This window comes from Megalops cyprinoides, chromosome 25, assembly GCF_013368585.1.
Source record: "Megalops cyprinoides isolate fMegCyp1 chromosome 25, fMegCyp1.pri, whole genome shotgun sequence".
NCBI classification, from domain to species: domain Eukaryota; kingdom Metazoa; phylum Chordata; class Actinopteri; order Elopiformes; family Megalopidae; genus Megalops; species Megalops cyprinoides.
The window spans coordinates 7062234-7085501 of NC_050607.1; the positions used below are offsets into that span (position 1 = coordinate 7062234).

At 47.9% G+C, this 23268-nt stretch overlaps 1 protein-coding gene across 22 annotated transcripts in view; it reads left to right on the top strand.

The window, feature by feature from the left end:
- The window catches only part of LOC118771629 (CUGBP Elav-like family member 2), a 122783-nt gene that overhangs the window by 81703 nt on the left and 17812 nt on the right, over positions 1 to 23268 (top strand). For 10 of the 22 annotated variants that reach the window (XM_036519621.1, XM_036519616.1, XM_036519615.1 and 7 more), the window contains 5 exons: positions 2604 to 2806; positions 7371 to 7453; positions 15978 to 16026; positions 18192 to 18326; positions 22436 to 22515. In XM_036519621.1, coding sequence (XP_036375514.1) covers positions 2604 to 2806; positions 7371 to 7453; positions 15978 to 16026; positions 18192 to 18326; positions 22436 to 22515 — 550 coding nt within the window. The remainder of the gene's footprint in view (positions 1 to 2603; positions 2807 to 7370; positions 7454 to 15977; positions 16027 to 18191; positions 18327 to 22435; positions 22516 to 23268) is intronic. The other 12 variants (XM_036519637.1, XM_036519618.1, XM_036519627.1 and 9 more) reach the window with 3 other exon arrangements.

A 23268-nucleotide genomic window follows, 5' to 3' on the forward strand; every position in this document is an offset into this window, starting at 1 on the left:
TGTCATTGGTCCGGCCCTTGGCAGGGTGTTAGCCACTGGTTGCGAGTTGGATATCTCTGCCGTTGCTCAACTTCCTCATCCCTGCAATGGTGCCAGTGATCAGTTTCCCTCACTGGTAAGCACTTTTATTGCATTCAGTACAATACATTATTGTTATTTAGCAGACAGTCTTACCCAGAGCAACTTACAGTTTTATCCATTTATACAGCTGGACATTTGCTGACGCAATTCTGGGTTCAGTACCTTGCCTAAGGGTACAGCATCAGTGCCCCATAAGGGAATCAAACCAGCAACCTTTCGGTTACAACCCCTCCTCCTTACCACTACGCCACACTGTCTGTGCATTTGTAATCAGGTCAATCACGGTTACACCATCCATGGATTTAACAGCAGAGATACAAAGCGAGTGTAGCTGGGAACTTAAAAACACAAATCTGGGGGCTGCCCATGCTCAGAACTGACAGCGAAGACACCGCACAGTGGATTTGAAATAACTGTTGATATCTAACCACAAATGGAATAGCTCATTCCGCATTCCTGAAGTTTAATAAATTGTTTTGACGGGATAATGTGTTAAAATGGTGTTTCATTGACAAAAGTACCTCCGCTATCCTTTCCTACAGATGTTGTAAAACAGTTCTGGTGCCAGATGAAATACTGTCTGCAGGGATTCAGACACTTTCCTCTCAGGTTCTAATGGCTGCACCATGTACGTCCCGATCTGCCTTCCCTGGGCCAGGGCTGTCACATCCCATAACCAAAAGCCATGGCAACGGCACCCATGTGACCGGCTGTGCACAGTTGTTCTGGACTAAACCACTCCTTCATTTCTTCGTCACAAACCCCCCAGCAACTGCTTAACCCCCCTCCCCCCCAACAACATACACACACACACACACACAGGCTGCAGTGTGCAGTAGGGCAGTGGTTAGAGAGCTGGATTCGAGGTGTTATGTTTTTGATATAAAGACTGTAAGGCTTCCTTAGCCGTGCAGGATAAAGCTGAGTGTCCGGGCAGGCGGGTGGGTAATGTGGAGCTCTCGGGGCCCTCTGGGTATGAGACCCTCCCAGCCCTGGGCGCTCCCCTCACACTCGGCCCATTGTGCTGCCAGGGGAAGGGCGGCCGCAGAACAATGTCCGTCTGTCTCACCCCCCCGCTTCTCCACAGAGAGCCGCCAGCCAGCGGCCGTAGCACCGCCATCCCCCCCGGAGAGAGCGCTTGGCACAGCACCGCCCGTCCGTTGTGAAAACCTGCCCGTTCCTCGACACGACTCCCGGCGCGAAGCGGTGACGGTGCGGCTCTCCTGCCGCTGACAGGAGCCGGCCGCCAAGGCGCTTTTCTCCGCCGTTATTAGTTTCGGTATCGCTGCTGAGTAACTGCTCTGGGCTCCGCTGGGTTTCACACAGGCAGGCCGGAGGGTGCTGCGGGGCCTGTCGCCCTCTCTCTCATCGGAGATGTCCTTAAAGTCCTTTAAGATGAATGTGGACGCCTCCGCCGAGCGCATCGGCTCCTTCTGCAGGAGATGGATAGCCCGCGTGCAGAGGTCAGTGCCTGTGTACTCTGTCCCAAAAGAAGCGGAGCCACGCGGGGCGGCAGCGCGCTCGGAGTGGCCAGGGCCTCTGTGCTTGTCCTCCTCCTCTCCAGGGAGACGCTTAGATTACATTTCTGTGGGCCTTTTTCAAACGGAATGAGGCAGACAGCAGTGAGAGTCTTGGTATAAAGAGTAATATTGGCTTGATTTGCTCCTGTCTGAAGGACACGCTCTGTAATAATGCGGGCGTATCCACATTGCTGTTCGTGCGCAGTAGCTAATGTGCTCTTTGTTGGGAACGATAGAGCTGTAAACAAGTCCCTTTTGCTGTGTGGCAAGGCAGGGATCAAGGCGTGTGTGTGTGTGTGTGTACATGTGTGTGTGTATGTGTATGTGTATGTGTGTGTGTGTGTGTGTGTGTGTGTGTGTGTGTGTGTGTGTGTGTACGTGTGCACGTGTGCATGCATGTGTGCTCTTGTACATGTGTTAATACATGTGCCCTGTACATAGTTAATAAAGACTTGTTTTCAATCAGTCATCATGAACACAGTGGGTTGGAGGTGTTCGTGTTTGTGTGTGTGCGCACACAGGTGTGTGTGTCTTTGTGCATGTGCTTTCAGGGGTCGCGTGGAAATGTGAGTACGTGAGCTGTGTGTTCAGGGCTGCTGGATGAAGTTGTGCTCCCTGTTCCTCTCTTTTGACATGTGACCTCCTTGCACAGATCCCATTGGCCAACACTGAGTGAGCAGAGAGAGAGGGAAAGCCAAGAACACAGGGGGTCTGTGTGTATGCATCGGTCTGAGTGCAAATGAATCTGTAGAAAATGGGCGTGGCCGTGTGTGATTTCTATTGGTGTGTATGTAATGCACTGTAAAGTCATGGTAGCACCCCCGGTACACTGAAGACTGAAACAGCAGGTGTGCAATTACAGGTCCCTGTAATTGCACACAGGCTGAATGACTTGGGTTGCATGTAACGTGTAAAAGAAAATTTCACCCAAATGTTCTGTGCTGGAAGTTGCTCTGGGAGAGGGTTTTGTAACACAGTGCCGCCCCCTCTGTCCTCCCACAGTAACGGCACTGCCACCAAGATGAACGGGGCGCTGGAGCATGTGGACCAGCCCGACCCGGACGCCATCAAGATGTTCGTGGGCCAGATCCCGCGGTCCTGGTCGGAGAAGGAGCTGAAGGAGCTGTTCGAGCCGTACGGCGCCGTCTACCAGATCAACATCCTCCGCGACCGCAGCCAGAACCCACCGCAGAGTAAAGGTAAAGGCATGTACCGCCATTTTACTCTCATTTTACTCTCCCGCTGTGCGCCCTCACGGCGGTCCTTCCCTTCATGACATTATATTACGTTATTGTCATTGAGCATTACATTACATTCATTCATTGGTAGACAGTCATTTAGTAGACATTTTACAGTGACTTCCGGCACAATAGAACAGAAGTGTATCCGTTCAAGTTAAATGAGCAACAGCGTCAGACCAAGCTAGCAGCACTCCCAGACCAGTGAGTATGAGCATAACAGTATTCAAATCCTGTTCCAGTGGGGAATCGAATGAGCAGCTGTTTGGTTATGAGCCCTCCTCCTTACCGCCGTGTTACACTGCTGCCCTTTCTGTGTTTAGTTTTTTATCGCACGACAGGGCCACTGTCCACAGGCTAGAAGCGGCTCATTTCACACGGTTTTGGTCACGCCTATTTTACAAGGTGTGGAAAGTGTTCGACTTCCTTCCATCTGTGGGTTTGTGCTGGTTCCGACTCTGTTGTGCTAAATGGACTGCCTTACCGCGTTCCTCTCGGTGTCACTAATGTTTAGATGTCTCTCTCCTTTAATGAGGGCCAGGGCCTTGAGGCGAGTCACTGGCTTTGCTGAAGGATTCTGATTAATGGTCCGTCGGACACCCGAATGTTGCTCCAAGCATTTCTTTTTCTGCTTTGAAAAGGATGCATCAAAACCTGTGTGTACTCCCTGAAATTGCCTTTTCGAAAAATGCTGATGTGTGAGGTGCTGTAGTCAAGCAGTTGTGAAAATTGTGACTTATTCTGTTTCCTTGTAATATAAAGAAAGTATAACCTGATAAACCCTGGTGTGCCTTTCAAAATATCCAGCTTTGTTTTTTTTTAATGTTGAATAAAGCACAGGTGACCAGGCTTACTTTCATTCCTAGTTCATCTCTACAGTGGGAAAGGGGTATAATGAGCCAACCTGGTTCCATCTCTACAGTGGAAAATGGCTGTCAGTCTCAGTAAGATGCATTGTGGGATAGGATGTTACTGTAAGACACAGTGTGAGCAGTTTGATCCCAAGGCTCCTTGGCTCTGCCTCACTGCGGTAACCTCTACAGAACTCCACCAGCTCTGTGTTAAACAGGTCCAAACTTGTGGAAACATCTTTCAGTGCTTTATTCTGCCGTGTCTGTATGAAATTGGTTGCCTTTCAGGGTGGAATGGCCTTCAGAGGCAGCATGCTATTCCTGTCACACATCTTAATGAGACTGACCTTTGCTTGGCTGCATCTGCAATCATTTTTGCCATAATTGAGGCTGCAACAAAATTAATCGTTTGACCCCACTGTCTGATCACTGTTTACCAAACAGTACAAATAGCACTTCCAAGCATCACTGTCCGTGCCTCATGAAAATGATGCAGGGATTTATTTCTGCATGTGAAGCACACTGGGCTTTACTGTCAGGGTGCTGTGTTGGGCCTGGAAGATGGAACAGGAGAAGGAAATGATCAGTGAGTGAACAGAATGAACAGGAAGGGAACAGTGACTGAAGGGAAAAGGTGAGTGATGGAGTGATGCACCTGGAGAGAGAGAGAGAAAGAGAAATAAATATGTGTGTGTGTGTGTGTGTGTGTGATTATTTTTCGGTTTATTGTGATTTTGTTCACACATTTATGTGAAAATTGCTTTGGTAAGTGTGGTCAGTGTCAGTAAAGCTTGAGTTTAATATGAATTTGAATTTGAGTGAGAGAGAGAGAGAGAGAGAGAGAGAGAGAGAGATGCAGCCACAGACACCAGGGCTGAGTGCTGGGTGTGTGTGTGTGTGTGTGTGTGTGTGTGTGTGTGTGTGTGTGTGTGTGTGCGTGCACATTCTGAGCAGGTTCTCTCCCTCTCTGATATCTCTGTAAAGACCTGCCCTCGCCTTTGTTCTGAAACGTCTGAGACGTCTCCAAATGGCTCTTTTTCACACAGCACACTAGAGCTAAGTGTAGCCCTGTTGGTTTATTTAATGATTTAATGTGTCTGATATGTGCTTGTGCAGTGTGTGTGTGTGTGTGTGTGTGTGTGTGTGTGTGTGTTTATAGCTGGCTATAGTCAGCTTTGGCTGGGAGCGTTTGGGGGATATTTCTGTGGGTCTCTCTAATGAGCAGGTCTGTCACGCAGTGCAGAATAAGCACACTGAGTGTGAAAACATTCACCGTCCCACAGGAGGAGAGAGAGAGAGAGAGAGAGAGAGAGATGAAAAAGGAAAGGAGGGTAATAGAGTGAGCGAGAGAGCGATGAAGAGGGGAGGCAACAGAGGGGAGGTGGGAGGAGCACAGCATTATAGTAAAAGTAAAAGCTGTAAAAGTAAAGTAAAAGCTGTCTGAAGCAGGGCTGAGAGCACCCCATTACTAACTAAGGGCACCCCGTTACTGAGGACAGGTCTGATTGGGGTGATATGACACTCCCGGTCCTCCCTTCTCTCTCCCCCCCCCCCCCCCCCCCCCCCCCCCCCTCTCTGTATTTCTCCTTTGCTCTGAGGAATCGGCGCAGGCGAATGCAAACACAGGGCAGCTCGCTGAGTGTACACAGATAACGCTAAATCGTTCTCAGCGGCTTTCAAATGGATTCCTCTCTTTGAGAAGGTACACAGTGTTACACTCTGAAAGCGTTCAGTCAGAGAGCGCCTCTGTTTGTCCACCGCTTCCTCTCAGGGATGGAAATGAATGAGGGTCTCATTTGGCCCTGCGCCATCTGCGTATGTGTGTGTGTGCGCGTGTGTGTGTGTGTGTGTGTGAGATCTTCAGACAGCATCCCCACTTTTATGCAAATGAAAACCAGAAATAAGCAAAAATTGTGGCACTGCTTTTATGCCGTATCATTAAAATGACTTCCTTAAAGTAAAAAAAAAAAAAAAAGTATAATGTGGGTTGTCTTCCATTTGTTTATGCTTTTTCTTTACTCTGCACTGATTCAGCTAATTAGCCTTACATATAAAAAGGCATTTTAATGTTATTCTGACTGGTTGCAAACTTTGGTGGGCGCTCGGAGGAAAAAGCGGTGAAAAATGTGTGGAACTGTTCAGCACAAATGGCAGGAGAACAGTTCCGTTTCTGTTCCTTGGTTTAAGCAGCCTTTTTTATCTGCCAGAGCAGATTCTCCAGCCGGAGTGATTGAGATGGAAATGTATTCTGCTAGATGATCTGGCGTAGTTACACAATCGTCCGGCGGGGTCAGTCCAGTTCAGTCACTCCCCCCTGTCCTCCGTCGGTCGAAAGCGTCGCGTCAGTCTGGGGTCAACTTGCAGGCTGACCGCTGGGTTTTTTTTACCAAAGAGAGGACGCATGTTCTCTTGTTGTTCACCTTTATTTCGGTCAGCGCGCTGTGGGGGGAAAAGAAACAATTAGTCTGGCATTTGTCTCTCTCGCCCTGTGTGGGCGCTTGCGGTTGTTCGCATTCTTGTCGTCTCCTTGTCTTGGCGGTTCGGTTTGATCAGATGCGCAAGCGTTGGCTGTCGAAGGAATGTGGAACGCCGCTCCCTGGTGCATTGTGGGATTGCTGTGCTGTAGCTAGGGAGGGGAACGGGGGAGCGTTTAGTGATTCAGCTCAGGGAGCGGGTGGAGGGAGTGAGTCGAAGTGAAATGGAGACAGTCCGGCAGAGCTGAGCTCTGTGTGCTCTGATGAGAGAGAGAGGCATGTTCTGCGTGTCTTCGTTTCGCTGGTCTAAGCCCTGGAGGATGTGCGCGGTTTTCTGCCAGTCCTGCTTTCACACCTGGGAGTGGAGCTGTGGAGTGTGCAGGTGTAGAGTTATGTCTGTGTGATCTGGTATGGTGGAATCACCGTTAATCTCTGTAATCACACATCTACACCCCTTTACATGCACAGATCTTGATCTTATTTGACTGGATTACAAGAGAATAACTTTGTTAGCTGGATGAGACGACATCGCCGTTTTTTAGCAGAATACGCAGTCCGCTGTAACAGCTGATGGATTATACAAGGGAATGGGGTGTGTGTATGTGTGTGTGTGTTTTTGTTTGTTTGTTTCTTTGCCAGGGACAGGTGATTAGTTTCACTAAACAATAAATGACACTGAACCATTTGGATTACATTGCTTTGCATAACCTGAGCAATCACTATTCCTACCAAGCAGACCTACACGGTGTTTTTTCAATTCCCATGTAAGTTGGGCCAGTATTTTGTCATCTTACCAGCCGAAGCTACCCTGAAGGCATCATCCCTGACATGAATATGAGAGAGAGCGTTGAGGTGAATATGAGAGAGACAGCATTGAGGTGAATATGAGAGAGTTGGCACAAAGATGTATTCAGAGTTTCACAGGTGGACCTGTACCATGACTCCATCGGGAGAGTGGTGTCAGATGTCTGAATTCGTCCTGGGTGATGTGTGGTGATCTGGGAGCTCTGATATGAGCAGTGTCTCCATGGGAGACGCAGGCGTGTGATATGTAGCGGGTGAATGGGCCTTCCTCATCATCCTTCTGCCTGTGTGTCTCACAGGGCTCAGAGCGCTGCCGTCTCATACTGCCTCGTGCGTGATTCTGTCTTCTTCTGATCTTTTGAGTGTCCTCACCATCCTCTGTCTCTCCCTCTCTCTCCACAGGGTGCTGTTTTGTAACATTTTATACCAGAAAAGCAGCTCTAGAGGCCCAGAATGCACTGCACAACATTAAGACCTTATCTGGGGTGAGTATACGTGTGTGTGTGTGTGTGTGTGTGTGTGTGTGTGTGTGCGCGTGTGTGCGCGCGTTTTTGCTTTCCGCAGCCCTGGGAGCAATGCTGAAATTGATCCCTTTGAAGTGTTGTAGTTTTTTGAGTTCCTAGCCAGTTTGTCCCTGCTATTAGATCCCTCTGTGATATTCCCAGTCCTACCACTGATACAGCCTGCCCCCTGTGTTAGAGCTCTCTGTGATATTCCCAATCTCACCACTGATACAGTCGATCCCTGCAGTTAGAGCTCACTGTGATATTCCCAAACTCACCACTGATACAGCCTGCCACCACACTCTGGGGGTGTCTGTGCCAAAAGCAATCACCATAGAAACGGCAGTCAATTCTTCAGGATCAGACCTGGAGAGCAGAGGGGTGATAAACCCTCTCCCTGAGGGCAGAGGAGTCAGAACTGAGCCCAAATCCCCCTCCTGTGAGAGTTCACTTTTGTTTCGCATTCTAATCCCTCTGTCGTGAAACTGCTTTAATGGGTCATGTTCGCAGGAATGTTAACTCTAGCGTGGGCATGGTTTGACTGCATAGCACAGTGTAGCATGTAGCATAGCTGTTAAGGAGCAGGACTCGTAACCGAAAAGTTGCTGGTTCGATTCCCCGCTGGGGCACTGCTGCTGGTACTTAACCGACAAAATAAATACATCAGTTACAGTTTTTTATTTATTTAAGTCGCTCTGGATAAGACTGTCTGCAAAATGCCAATAATGTAATGACTGTAAGTGGAAAATTTGAGGATGCCTGTTGACCAGTGCTCTGCACTGCGAGTCCTCAGATGGACACACAGAACAGAGTGTTGCGCTGGTCTCCAACGGGCAGGGGGATGACAGCACTCACAGGAGAAGGAGAAGGTGAGCTTTGCCTTACTCTGTGCTATTTTTAAAGGGCATGAACCCAAATCAATCTGAATATAATCATGCAGCGCCGAGCGCATCCGGGAGTCTTATCTGACTGAGAAATATCCCAACATTTACCAACCGTACACTCTTACTCTCAACCTCCTGTAATCCAGCCGTGTCAGAGAAATGATTTACTTGGATAAACTGTGGAGGCGAGCAGGGGCTTGTGGGGGATGGCCACGGGGCAGGTTATGAGGAGGTGGTAAAACCAATACCCGCTTATTAAGCTCTTAGCTCTTTGGAAAGAGATATTCCAGTGCTGCTCTGAGACGACAGCGTGATGAATCCATGCTGCGAAGGAGGGGAGAGAGGCCCTCGTTCATTCAGACGCTCAAAGGACAGACGCGGCGGCGGTGCTGTCGTTCTGCCCTCTCTCTGCCTCTCTCTCTCTCTCCTTTTCCCTCTCCCTCCCTCTGCTGCGATTCATTTTAAACGCCTTCAGTTGAGGAAGAGAATGGAGTATTTTTAGAGGTCTGGGATAGAGGATGTGCTTGGCTGTATATAAAATGTGTGGCAGGTATACAGCAGGCTTCAGTGTATTAGGTGTAGTCAGTGAATGTGTACCATAAAGTGGCAGTCAAAACGGAGCTCCCCCCCTCCCTTCTGATTATGCAGAAATATGTAGAACATTTAGAAACCAATTCATCTGAAGAGATATTTCAGGGATGTGTTTGTCCCTCATGGAGAGGTACATGGGGCACACATAGAGGAAGTGGGCCTCTGTGTTTTCCTCTGTCAGGTTGCCATGATCACAAAGCCTGTTTTGATTGGCTACCCTGTCTGTGGTCTGTTTGTGGTGGCCTCTCTAAATAACAAGACTGAGGTCAATGTCAGTACATCAGAGTGTTCATTTTGTTTGTACCGTTTTCCTTTGACTAGGTGCTCTGTCACGGAGAGATCTGTCTTCAGAGCCTTGTAGATTTCCTATTTGTCTGTTCATTTTTTGCTTAGTGTTTTGTTGTTAAGGACTACTGTGATTGCTATAGGTGTAACTGTTTCTTGTGCATTGGACCCACATTGAGTTTGGTTGTCACTGAGGGTCTCTCTCTGGATACAGCTGTTCCTCCGTGCTGGTGGCAGTGTGGATCATCCCATTTTAGATGAACCCAGAATTTGATTGCTCTGTTTCTGCTGAGGGCAGGAGGTGGTGCATTATGAGAGATGAAATGGTTTAGCTGGGTTTCATGATATATGATTAACATCATGATTCCGTGATTTAATTTTGATTTATATGTGCAGGATAATTTGGAGGACCTCAGACTTTAAATAAATCCTGCACTGGATAATGTAATGAAATATTTTTGGCTGTTGGTTGTGGTGGAGACTGTTGTGTTAATTGTATAGGGGTCCCTGCATTTGTGTGCCTTTTATACACAAGTACTTTTATATATAGTACTTTTATTGACACTCCCTGGAGGTCTTTTGCCACTGACCTGAGTTCGGAGCCCGGTGCCGGTACCATGCAGGAAGTCAGAGGTGCTCAGAGAGTCCGATTGGAGCAAAAGGTTAAAGACCCACCCCTCAAATACTGGCTGATTTTTACCCTGCTTTCTATGAACATCAGCCTCTTGAGATGGATGCGGCAGCACAGCGATTTGCCTTTGGGGTTCAAACTCAATACCACGTGGTACCAGGGCGAGGCAGCAGCGCTGTGTTTGGGTCACAGACAGGGAGTAAAACAAGCAGATTGATCTCAGCAAGAGGCAAAAAGTGTTCAGCTTTGGCTGGTCCGGCGCGTTGGAGAGGTAAGGACTGTGAAACTGGAGGGTTGTTGTTGTTTGATGAATGTGTTCTGGGAGAGACACGATAGCTCGCCTCTGTAGATTCTCCAAGGCCACCTGCTCATCTGTGTCATGAGGTTGTGTCAGGATTTCCCAGCAAATGTAATGTTTTGGCAGGGTTTAACAGATGCATGCAATGAACCCATCACTCTTGGCATTTCCTTCCCGAAGCACGCGCTGATGTAGGACGGGCCCTCACGGGTGCCCTCGAGCTCCGACTGCAGCTCCTGCCCCAAAAACAACTGCAGAAAAAAAACCCGATGCTCCCTCACTGTCAAGAGTCTTTAATTCTGCCTGAGTGCGAGGGTGGGAGAGAGCCAGTTCAGACGCGATCAGCCGAGCACCGATGCCTGATGAAAGCGGATCTCTTGTATAAAGGCCCGTGAAAGTGCTCTCTGCCTGCATTTACCGTCCATTAAAGCCTGGTGCGTTGGATGGCTTCACCTGCCTCACTCGCCGGAAACGCATTCACAGTCACCGCAAGCCTTTGAACTGGCCGAAATGAGCCCATTTTCATAGCTCGAAGTGAAATTTCGAACGCCACACTCAATTTAAGTTTTCTGAATGTATTAGTACGTAGCAACTTAGCATTTTTCTGTCCATTTGTGTTTTCAGAACAGTGAAATATTACAGTGCCCTTACGTGGTGACTTAGGCATCTATTTACAGCATACGGATGGATATATAGCGAAGATATTCAAGGTAAGGAGCTTTCACAAGAGTACGAAATCCAGATCCTATCTGGGATTCGAACCTCCAGCCCTGCACCTGGGTGGAAATCCAGTCCTAAAATTGCTTAACGGCACGGTCGGTTTCCTCGGTGTTGATTTGATAGTTTTTGTCGTACCTCGTCGTGGACGTGAGTGCTCCTTACAGAAGGTGGTTCAAAAGCATGCTAACTGGAGAAACATTCTGCCCCAGGTTTTTGGAGGGAAAAGAAAAGATGAGGCTAAAACTGTGTGCCAAGGATGATTTCTCTGAACGTGCCTCCACTGGACCAGCTGGTGTGTGACTCTGCCGCTGGTGTGCGGAGGAGAGAGAAGGTGACGGCTTTGCGTGTGTGTTTTCTCTGTGTCCCGGTGCGGTATGTAACGCCGTCTCACAGCTGTTGAAACCACCTGGAGACGCACGCGAGAGCGGTTTTGTTGTGGATTGCTTATTGGGGTAATTGCGTCCTGCGAGCGCGAGTGTGAGAACATTGTTCCTCTGAGAGCCCGTGAGTCTTCACGCCGGCAAGGGTGTGTGCTTCGGAAAACGGGCGGAGCGCCAGCGCAGGGGCAGAGAGAGAGACAGGAAGGGGACAGGAGCAGAAGCGGCATCGGCGCACCCCCCGCAGCGCCCGGGAGGAGGGTGGCTTCTCCCACACCCTGGAAATGGAGGGACGGCTCAAATCGGCTAGCGGAGGCTCGCGGCATTATGAGGGAGCTCACTAACACACACACACGCGTATGCGCATGTGTGCGAGGCCCAGAGTAAACTCTCCCTCCCCCCCCGATGCTCCTCTCCGCCGTCCAAACCCCCAGAACGGGATCATTACGCGCACTCGTTACAGAAATCAATTTAATTAGGCTGTAATTGCGGGAATGAAGTACAATCGCAAACATGGCCTGAAAATTCGGAGCCCTCGACGTGCCCGGGGAAGCAGCCGCCTTTTGTGTACACGTTTAACGGGAAATATTAATTGCGCTCCTGAAATGAACTTAACTCACCCTGCCTCGGCAAGCCTGTGCTGCTGTTAAACTGTATTGATTTGCAAAGGAGACTAATGCCTGTTTGCCATACTAAATGCCCAGTATCTGCAGCGTTGCTGGCATAGCTGTGTGCTTGCTAATGTTTTCCTGCTGCAGATTCACTTACCCTCAGCTCGGAGCCAGCAGCTAAACTGTTACCACAGTTGAAGCGCGTGTCAGTGTTTAATCAGGTTTGATTTGTAATGCCTGTTGGCTGTGTTAAAGGTACGGTGTCTGGGGTGATGGCATCGATTGGCCTTCCCTGACTGCGTCCCCAGTACAGCTGTGCCCTGTGTCCAGGGCTTCCTGGTGTCGCATTCTCTGGGCCGGCTTGTCTGGCTGTCTGTTACTGTGGTCTGAAAGATGGGCTGTGGGCCTGTAACCCCCACTTCAGCTTTCTTGTTTTAATCATCTTCCTCTGGTGAAGATCACAGCAAGAGCGCAGTACGAACCCCAAATGTGTGGGGGCAGAATGGAGCCTTGCAGCATTGCAAGCAGGTCCATGGAGCTTGGGAGAGGGTCCCGTTTCACACACTCGGTAGCCTGGAAGGAAGTGCGTACCCTGCCAGACATGTTGTGCTTGAAGAGTTTGTAATGCTACAGGTCCGAAAAGGAGAGAAGAAGAAGGAAGTAGCACTGAGAGCTTGTAATGGGCAGATCTCCCAGGCTCCTGACCAGCAGATAAACCCGTACCTCAGAGAGAGGAGGGGTTTGCTGAGTAAACTTGGGCGGTTGGATAAAATCTAATTAGCACAGAGCACGGATAACCCCCTCCCCACGCCCCACAGCAGACTGCCTGATACCTGCCCTGAAGCAGTGAAATGTCAGAGGTGGCACAGGGATTATCAGAAATCCCTCATATCTGCAGATTATACGGCTGTTTACCCGTGAGAGGGCTTCTTATTAATGAAGATGTGTGTTAGAGACCACCTCGAACCCACCTGCCAGGAGAGGGGGAAAAAGAGATCCTGGAAAGACAGGAAGTCCTTTCTGTTCTCTGTATTTATGGGCCCTGTGCTTTCATTAGAATGGCCTACACTGCACAAAATAGCCCTTCAAAAATAAGAAATAAAATAATTAATACAAGGTGTTTTTTGCTAGTAATAAGTGAAAAAATCTGCCAATGGAACTAGTGGAAATACATTTGTTAAGATTTCTTGAAAGGGATCTTAAAATTAGGTGGAAAAAAACTAATTTTGATCCATTTTTAACTGGTATTAGGAAGTGTTTTTGTGTCATGCAGTTTAAAAACCTTCTGACTTGTCAAAAAGGCTTGCTTAATTTGATATACCACTCAAAGTAAGATGTTTTCAAGACAGTTTCACCAAACAAGATATTCAAGATGCACCGTCTAAAAACAAGTCCTTGTAGCTCAAGGAAATTTTGCTTGTTTGGTGACTGTGTCTTATATTAAGTGTAAATAGATATTTTGACTTGAAAAGAGACAAATATGCTTGGTGAGATTTGGATTTTTTGCAGCGTAAGAGGAATCTTTAGCTCACGCCTATAGACATAGACACCAGGAGGCGGGTTGTTGTCATGGGGCTTGCAGGTTGCCAGGGTCGGTGGTTCAGATGAGCTCGCTGTGGGCGATTCAGGGTGACAGTTCTGCGACAGAGTCTGGTGTTCCATCATCCCATGTTCCCTTCTGCTGATCCAGGATTGACTGCAGATGACAAAGTTAATTACAGGCCGAATCTGAAACGCCGTGGGAGGGATTACGGAGATGAAGAGGGGTGATTTTTTTTAAAAGGCCATTTCACATGGCCACCTGTTTGGCAAATCCTCAGTCAGAGACCCCACACGCACTCACCTGGAGAAGAGTGATAGTCCTTTGGACACAGGCGGACACATTTCAGTGTGAGGTTGAGAGACCGCACACCTGCAGAAGAGTGAAAGGCCTTCAGACAGGTGTGTACAAGTGTGATTGAGGAAGCACACACTCTCAGTCACAGGTGTTTAGCCAGGGGTAACACCTGCAGAGCAGTGAAAGGCCTTTAGGCAGGCGTGTGGGATTCTTTGCAGGTCTGCAGTGTTGCCTGGGAGGCTGTTCTGTGGAGATGATCACATTCACCTTTCAGTGCATGCAGCCTGACTCACAGTAGAGCGTATCTCAGGAGGTCCATCTTCTGCAGCAGCTGAAATGCACAGGTCATGCGTACGTGTGTGAGAGACATGAACAGGGCTCTTCTGTGTGTGACTGAAACGTGGGCTCTTGGTGAAAGTGTGGAAAAAGAGAGCCAGATTGACGGTGGAACCTTGTTCCTAAAGTTCTGAACCTTGTTTTCTGGAGTTTGGGGGAGAGGTGTGAATGTGTGACTCAGGGGTCTGTTGAGGTCATGTTGGTGGAACAGTGAGGGGATTCGGGGTAAACACCAAAGGTGGCTTTGAGACAGAGGAGTCTTAAGACTGCCTGCCCTCTCTGTGATGTCAGCTTTACTGAGTGTTCTCCTCTCAGCCGTGATTCTATTGTAGGAATCAGTGAGGATGACGCTTGGGTAGATTTGGAGAATTGCTGCTGTTATTCACTGCTGTATATCAAACAAGGGTTGAGCACAATTAGTGAGAGAAAGGAACTGTCAGTCTGAGAAGGGACAGAGAGAGAGAGAGGGAGATTGCTGTTGCTATGAGGTCAGAATACTGCAGACGTTCCACATTATTAGCGCGATACTTGGCTCCTCCTTAATTTCCATCCTCTTCCCTCCTAGTCAAGGAGGTTCTGCTCTGTTAGTGTGCCAACGGGTCTCTCACCAGCTATATGACTGCCATCGTTCTTCTGTGTGTGGATGTTGGATTAAAGCACACGCATTTCACCGCTAATCCCAGCCATTCCTCTGCCATGCAACCTCGCTCTGTGCTCCCATGCACGAAGGCAACTGGTCGTCATGGAGCAGCAGTGCACTGAGATATCCTACCGTTTGATTGGCAGGTAATAATCTAGGCCAGTCTGTGACCCAGTCAGAGGGGGCAACCGCACTTCGTATTACTTCCTGTCGATCTGTCTCCTGGAAAGTGGCATTTCATTGGAAATGGTATCTTGTCTATATATCAATTTGTCTTGATGACAGTGTATTCTCTTGCTTTATTGGATTGTATTCTGTTTGTTTTTAAGCCGGTGTGTGTGTCTGTGTGTGTGTGTGTTGTCAGAAATCTAATCCTTCTTTGGTAACTGTGTAACAGGGTGATGAGTGAAAGCAATCCTGCTTTTTCCTGTATTTTTCCTGCATGAAACAGCTCCAGAGAGCCTGACCCTCACCTTCTCACTGAAACGGCACCTTCTCACTGAATCAGCGGTGAATGCATCTGCCTCGTTTTACCAGAAGATGGCAAAAAGCTAGCAAACCAGTCCCAGCCCCTGAGCAAAGGCTGTTCAATTTGAGCACAGTTTCAGCTAAAATGATATAATAAGAGCAGGACATGAAATTTCTGCCTTTATATCGCTATAAAGCTGGGTGTAAGACACAAAGAGGATGAGGTTATTCTCTCAACCCTGACATCAGAGATGTGATCACGCCGTCAAACTTTTGGCAAACAATGTTGCCCTCAGTTACAGCAATCAGGAAGGTGGAGGCAGCAACCTGCTTTAGGCTGAGCGTGTGTGTAGCCTGTGTATTGGGACTAGCGGAACACCTGGCCGTTGCCAAATGTCTACTGTACGCATTGAATGAGGAACACAGTGTGAATGGTCTGTCACAGCTCACACTGTGATATTTCAGAATAAAAAAAAATGCTAGTGCTTTGGACATGTGGAAATTTAACCAGAGGCAAAGGGGAAACTGCAAATTTATTTGGGGGCAGTGTAAATGGATGACTCCTTCCTGGACGTGTCTAACGTGTGAGGCGTGCAGCAAGGTATAAGTGAGGTGGCAGTAGTCTGTGTGGCTAATGTGTGAACTCGTGTTGGTGTGAGATGTATCAAAGGTGTGCAGTAATGTGTGTGGGGTAAAGTGCTGCTAATGAGCACCCTGTGTGTGCTGTGACTCGTGTTCTGTGTAATGTTCAAGTGCTGTGCTCAACGTTTGTCAGTAACGTATTCCTAACGTGTGCGGCAACGTTTGTGCTGCGTTTCTGTGTTGCAGATGCATCATCCCATTCAGATGAAGCCCGCAGACAGTGAGAAGTCGAACGGTGAGTGACGGCAAGCGCAGGAGATGGGAGAGAGGCTGATGATGTCACTGTGTGGGTGTGCCTTTGAAAAGCCAGCAGTGTGTAACGAGGGAACAAAGGATGATGCTGGTGTGCACTGTGAGGGAGGAACTCTCTGCCCTGGAGGCCCGTGTGTGTGTGTGTGTGTGTGTGTGTGTGTGTGTGTGTGTGTGTGTGTGAGTGTGTGTGTTTGTGTGTGTGTGGAACTGGAAGAGTTGCTGATGTGCTGGATTGGGAAGGCAGTGTGGGAAGGCAGAGAATAGTGTGTTAGTAGTAGAACAGAATACATTTTTTGTCTATGAGATCTCTACAGTAACTGGGAAATGCTGACAGGTTAGGTAGCACACCGTTTGGCTAAGGTGGAATGCACTACCATGAAGTGTTAACACAGAAACTGTTTATCTGAAGGAAGACACTTTCACAGACACAAACGGCACACATACAGCCTGGGATGGGAAATGTGCGAGCAGCCAGCTGCTCCTGACCCTGTTCCTGTCGATTTTATTTCAGTTTCTCACACGGCTGTCCTCTGGGGCGCTGACAGTAACGAGGGCCATGTTTGGGGGGGGGGGGGGGGGGGGGGGGCGTAAATGCAGACGCTTTCAGCGAGAGAGCAGAGTGAGCTGAGTGCACGTCAGCGCTAACATAACATGCCGCTAACACGCCGGCAACCCGCGAAGGCCTCCCAGCCGCCAGCCGGGCAGGTGTGACTGCAGTCGATTGGGCGCTGCAGCTCGCCGTCTCTGCGCCCATAACGACGAGCTGCGAATGTGCGAGCGGGGGCCAGGGCGCTAACGCTGCCCCGCGCTGTTAACCCATTCCTCCCTGGAGTAAGCCCTGTAGTGGCCTAGTGATGGCCACGCTCAGAGCGACAGACCAAGTTCACAGTGCGGAAGGAGGCTTAGAGCAGTATCCTGGGAAAGAGGGGAGACATTGGATGGATTTTGAGTTTTTGTTTGTGTTTTCATTCATTCATTTATCTGTTTTTGCTAAAGTAGCTGCTGGTTTTAAGTTCCTTCTGTAAGTGGCAACACTGATGACTTGGCAGGTTTATTAGTTATTTCTGTGCGTGTGGTTTGATTATTTTACGCTGATGTGTTCATCCAGTGGCTGTGTTTCACCCTCTACAGCTCCTGTCAAATCAGATTCTAAAAAAAAGGAAGGGTTAAAAAAAAGAGAAAAAAAAAGGAAAAGAACTGAACACGCTGCTACAACCCCATCTGCTGGCCACTGGCGCCTCTAGTGGTGGTCATGCATACTGCAGGAGAAGTCAGAGTGAGTGGAGCCTCCGGTTTCAGACAGCGCAGCACAGAGCACATAGAAGACATCAGAGTGTGTCTGTGGCTTCTTCCCGCTGCACAGAGAGCTGCTGTGAGAACTGTATCCTGCTCACTGCTGCTCTGCGAAGGCATTCTGGGGCAGAAGATCTTTAATCTTTCTCAAGGGTGACGGTATTGGAAAATGTACAAAGGGATAAATCCTTTGAAAGTGCACTAATCTTTAGCGTACCCTTACGGTTTGTTTAAAATTCACAAACAAATCAAACAACAAAATAAACAAATGCGCTATTGATTACCCATAATGCAGCAGTCTGCTTATCTTCTGCTCCTCCTGGTAAAAGCTGACACCCTTCTCATTAAAAATGGAATTGGATTATATCCGATGTGTTAGAGGATACACACACACACACAGCAGGGTAGTCTCACACACAGACATACATACAACACAGGATAGTCACACAGCTATTGCACCCTTATACTGCGCCCTATATCTGAAAGAAGAGTCACATTTTAAGGTGTCAGTTGTTTCGCCCCTAGTGGAAGAGACACAGTAATGATTGCCAAAAGAAGAAAATGTGGAGTAATTACGCCTGCAACGAGAGCCGCGAGAGAGGGATGCCATGGTCTGTTTGTGTGTGATGCAGAGCAAAGAGACAGAGAGGAAAGAGAGAGGGAGATGGAGGCCAAGAAAAGTGGGGCAAGGAAGGAGTGAAATTGGGGCAGAGAGATGGGGCTGAATGTGAGAGAGAGAGATGGGGAGGGAGAGAGACATGGCAGGCATGATGTAGCCTTTAGACATGGATCACAGTCCACAGATTAAATGATTTTTGTCTCACTCATTATTATTATCGTTTTTTTGTCTTGTAGCAGTGGAAGACAGAAAATTGTTCATAGGAATGGTCTCGAAGAAATGCAATGAGAACGACATCAGGGTGCTGTTCTCCGCTTTCGGGCAGATCGAGGAGTGTCGTATCCTGAGAGGGCCAGACGGCCTGAGCAGAGGTGAGCGTGTCACACTGTACCCTTTCCATCTCTCAACAAACTCCACCCACATCAAACCCCACCCACATCAAACCCCACCCACCTCAAACTCCACCCACATCAAACCCCACCCACCTCAAACTCCACTTACCTTAAACCCCACCCACCACAAACTCCACCCACATTAAACCCCACCCACATCAAACCCCACCCACCTTAAACCCCACCCACCTCAAACTCCACCCACTTTAAACCCCACCCACCACAAACTCCACCCACATTAAACCCCACCCACCTTAAACCCCACCCACATTAAACCCCACCCACATTAAACCCCACCCACCTTAAACCCCACCCACATTAAACTCCACCTACCTCAAACTCCACCCACCTCAAACTCCACCCACCTTAAACCCCACCCACCTCAAACTCCACCCACCTTAAACCCCACCCACTTCAAACTGTCCACCTCACACCGCACCACCTCAGTCTTCACTCACTTCAAACTCCGTCTCACACTCTGCCCGTCCCCACTCCTCCCACATCACGCTTCGCCCACCTTACACACAGACGAACACAGGCCATGTGACTTTGTCCGGTGGTTTGACTTGTACCTGGGTAAGCAGACACTGGATCAGAAAAGCCCTATGGTGTCTGTCAAACCCCTACCATCCGCAGCCTAACAGCACATCATTTCAGTGTGCGTTTCTGTCTGTGCTCTTGCGTTATCGCCCTTGCTGTCCCCACAATTCTCAGAACCCTCTCTCATACACAGCATTCCATCTTCCCAGAATCCACTGGAGCATATGGTTCCCAGCACAATCCACAGTCCCAGCATTCTCTCTCACACATGGCCCTCTTTTCCCAGAATCCCCTCACACACAATCCCCTCCCATTTTCCCAGAATCCTCTCTGGTCCTCTTTTTTTTCCCCCAACTGAATGCAGATGCACTGGGTTAACTGTGTTCCTAGAGGTTATACAGACAGATGTTTTAAAAAAAATATGATTGGCTGGTGATGTGCTTATTAATATGTATGTATATGTGTGTTTGTGTGTATGTGTGTGTCTATGTGTGGCAAAATAACTTACAGTACCTAAAATGTTATTTATGCATGTGCTTCATATATATTCACTAAACTGCAGCAAAGGAAGCAGTGTTGCTTCCAGCCAATTAAAATAAATAGGTCTCGTGTTGCACTGTGAGCCCCAGTGTAGCAGTTGCCCCTCTGCCTGGTATTAAATAGCCATATCCTTCAGCCCATTGGTGCACCATCCTGCTATTAATAAAATATGGAGCGGCCCACATGTGCCAGAGCCCAGGGAGGTACCCTACTTTCAGTAACGGAGGAGAGACCGGCAAGCCCCCCCCACCCCCGCCCAGCTTCCTGCTACACTGGCGCTCTTCTGTGGGTCACCCTGTCACATGGTCAAATTACTGCTCTCTCTACTGAAATTAATTATCGTGAACTCTAGCTGTGATTTATTGTTTTGCGAAAAGTGTCGCACCTCTGTTCCTGCACCTCTGCGTCTAATCAAGAAAACGTTGACAAGAGAGTAAAAGAATCTGGTGTCGGCAGGTTTTTGTGTTGTACGACGAACCAGAACATGACCGTTGTTTATAAAGGGACTCGCTGAATGTCCTGAAAACTTACATATAGTTCACTCTGCTTATTAGAAATGCTGATGCAAGAATCAATCACATAGTGGTCAAAATCATTGAGACATAGGATCATTCTTATGTTCACACTGTTCAGACACTCTGCTTTTAAGAAGCGGGTACTCTGCTTATAAGAATTATTTTGGGCCTGCTCACAGCATGTAGTGCAGTACTGAACAGAGTTCAGTGAGGCACAGTATGAGTGCAGGGATGCCTGTGGACAGGGCAGGAGTGAAAAGACCCAGTTTCCACAGATGAAAACCTGCCCTCTTGAGTGTAATGGTAGAAACGCAGCCGAGAGGTCGGGCGTGTCACAGTCCAAACTGGCCCAGATTCTGAAAGACAAGAGCATATGAACTGACAGAGACATGACATCACGGAGAGAAATGAACAGCAGGTATAGCTGTAGTCTACACTGTACCGGCTACCACGGTGACACTCGATTATTTAATTACCGTTTCTCACTCGATGCTATCATGGTGAAATTCAAGTAATTAACATGAGTCTTATTAGTTTAATTTGCATCCAGTCCATTATGAAATAAAATAACATTTATTCAAATATGTTTTCCTCCCTGTGTAAAGAATTCGGGCAACAACATTTTTAATAAGGTAAGAGAAAAAAAACATTGCCTAAAACAAACCCCGAATTTACCCATTCATTTCGAATTCATTTGCAACATCCTAGTACAATCAAAGCATCTTGGATGGATCTAATTCTTATAAACAGAGTGCATTGTATTTTGAAATCTCACCTCAGGGCACTTGAATTTTACATGAGGAAAAAAATCAAATCTGTGTCATTTTAACAATGACAACAGTGTAATGTGGGAGTAAGTGCTTTTATTTTTTCATAATCATTTCCGATGTATTGAATTGCTTGCCTGGTAAAAATTCTGCATGTGGTACACATAGGGCAGGGTATCTGAGCTGCACTGTGCCATTGGCATGGAGGCAAATTGATCCTGGGGGGATTTACAGAGTCACGAGTCTAAATGTAATAACCGGACTAACATTCCTCTTAGATCCCACATCTCTCTACCTCCCTCCCTCCGTCTCTACCTTCTTCCCCCTCTTTGCTTAGGTTCGGTTCACACATCCCCCCCCCCCCCCCCCGTTTCCAGCTTCTGTTTTAAATTTAGTTTTGTCCCTTCTTAATATTCATGAACAATAATGTGTGTTGAGTTTTGCATCTTTTTTTTTTTTTTTATGAAACAGGTGTAAAAGTCAAAGTCTCCCTCTCCCTCTCCTTCCCTCTCTCTGCCTCTCTCTCTGTCTCAGTGTCTGATTTGACATTTGCATGTCACTGTTGTCTTGATAATCTGGTAAATTCTGTCTGCCTCCTGTAGATTTGAGCAGCAGTGCTGGCCTGTCTAATGTGTTTAAATGTGTGTGTGTGTATCCTACATCCAGTCCTGCCATTTCTCTGCTTAGTCTGGGAGCTAAGAACACTCAGGTCGTCAATAAAATAAAAACCAGGTGTACCACTGAGAAGCTGGGCCTCGAAGGAAAAAAGGGTCAGGCTTCAGGGATGGACATGCTGCAGATTTGAACTCCTCTGCAAAGCATTCACACAAAGGCAGAGCTCAACAGGGCTGCACAGGACTTCACATGAACAGGTTTAAACAGAGCTGCATAGGGCTCTATAGGGCTGAAGCAGGCTAAATGACTTTTAACAGATCTGAAGAGGGCTACATAGGGCGTGCGTGAGAGAGGCTACATAAGGCTGGACAAGGCTGAAAGAGTTTAAACAGATTTGAACTGGACTGAAGAGGGCTTCATAGGTCTGAAGAAGACTGAACGAGTTTACACACAGCTGATCAGAGCTGAACGGCTGAGCCAGCTCGGTTTGTGTGAAATTTGCAAACCCACAGTCAGCTGAAGAGGAACGATGTCTCTTGTGCCACTTTGGCTGCGTTTCTCCACTCATCTGAAAGCCGGGGGAGCGTTCGTCATCATTATGAGGCACTCACAAGCCCGCTTACCTGTCTGGGAGGGGCCTGGATGACAGGCCCTGTCCAGGAAGCGAACAGCAGAACAGAAGAGCATAAACACTAATCTGCAGCAGTGGGCTTCTCATTGCTGGGGGACCAATCAACTCTCAGTCAAGGTTAACCAGCCCCCTTCCTGTGTGTGTGTGTGAAAGTGTGCATTTGCATGTGTATGTGTAGTTGTGTGTGTAATTTGCTGTGGTTGTGTGTGTATGCGTGTGTGTGTGTGTATGCGTGTGTGTGTGTGTGTGTGTGTGTGTGTGTGTATATATACACGAGTGTGTGTGTGCCTGTGTGTGTAATATCTCTGCACTTAAAGATGTCCAGATCAGAGCCGTGAATGGTGAAGGATAACTGTTTCTGTGGACGCACTGGATCGCTGTAGGCCCTCTCTGCTTTACGGTCTGTGAACTGTTGTCCACGCCTTTTGTCTTGTTTTGTTCTTCTCATCTCTTTTTCCTTCTCCTCCCCTCCCCCTACAGGCTGTGCATTTGTCACCTTTTCTACCAGAGCTATGGCACAGAATGCAATCAAAGCCATGCACCAGTCACAGACTATGGAGGTACTGTACTGCTCGTCCTCTCTCTCTCTCTCTCTCTCTCTCTCTGTCTCTCGCTATGAAAATGTCTACTCAATTGAAAATGCCTCACTGGCAAGAAATAGAACACAAAGGATAGAAATTAATTTAAATTTTGGAACCTTCAAATATATAACCTTCAATATATAACCTTTAGGCTTTAAGATAAAAAAAACTGAAACTAAGCCATAGTCACTTTCTTTGGACAACTCTCAAACACAGCTGTAAAAAGAAGTAAATTTCCTAGACTCTAGTTTCACTTATTCAGCCTTTGCAAATGCAGGAACATCAGAGGAGAAATGAGTTCCCTTATCTTTGAAAAGAGCCAGCAGGTCACTGGTTATTACCGCCTGCGCCGCGTCAGACCGGACCTGACAGGAACCGGTTTTGTTGACTTTGATACCCAACAACCCTGGGCGAGCCAGATCCAGCGGGCCTTCAGAAATGTTTGAAAGAAGGTCTTGTGGGGAGAGCATTCCACTCACACCCAAATGTCAGCTTTGATGGCATCTGAATGGGTTTGCTTTTCTGAAGTTCATTCTCTGACAGTGGAGTTTTGCTCTTGGACACCATGTTCTCATCCCCCCCCCCCCAACCTTGTGAAACCTTGTCTACCTTGAGCTTTGTGCGCCTGTGTGCGTGCGTGAGAAAGAGAAGGAGAAAGTATCCCCTCCTCTCTCTCTCACGTATCTTCTCCTTCCTGTCCCCTGCTCTGTTGATTTAAACTTTTCATTCATT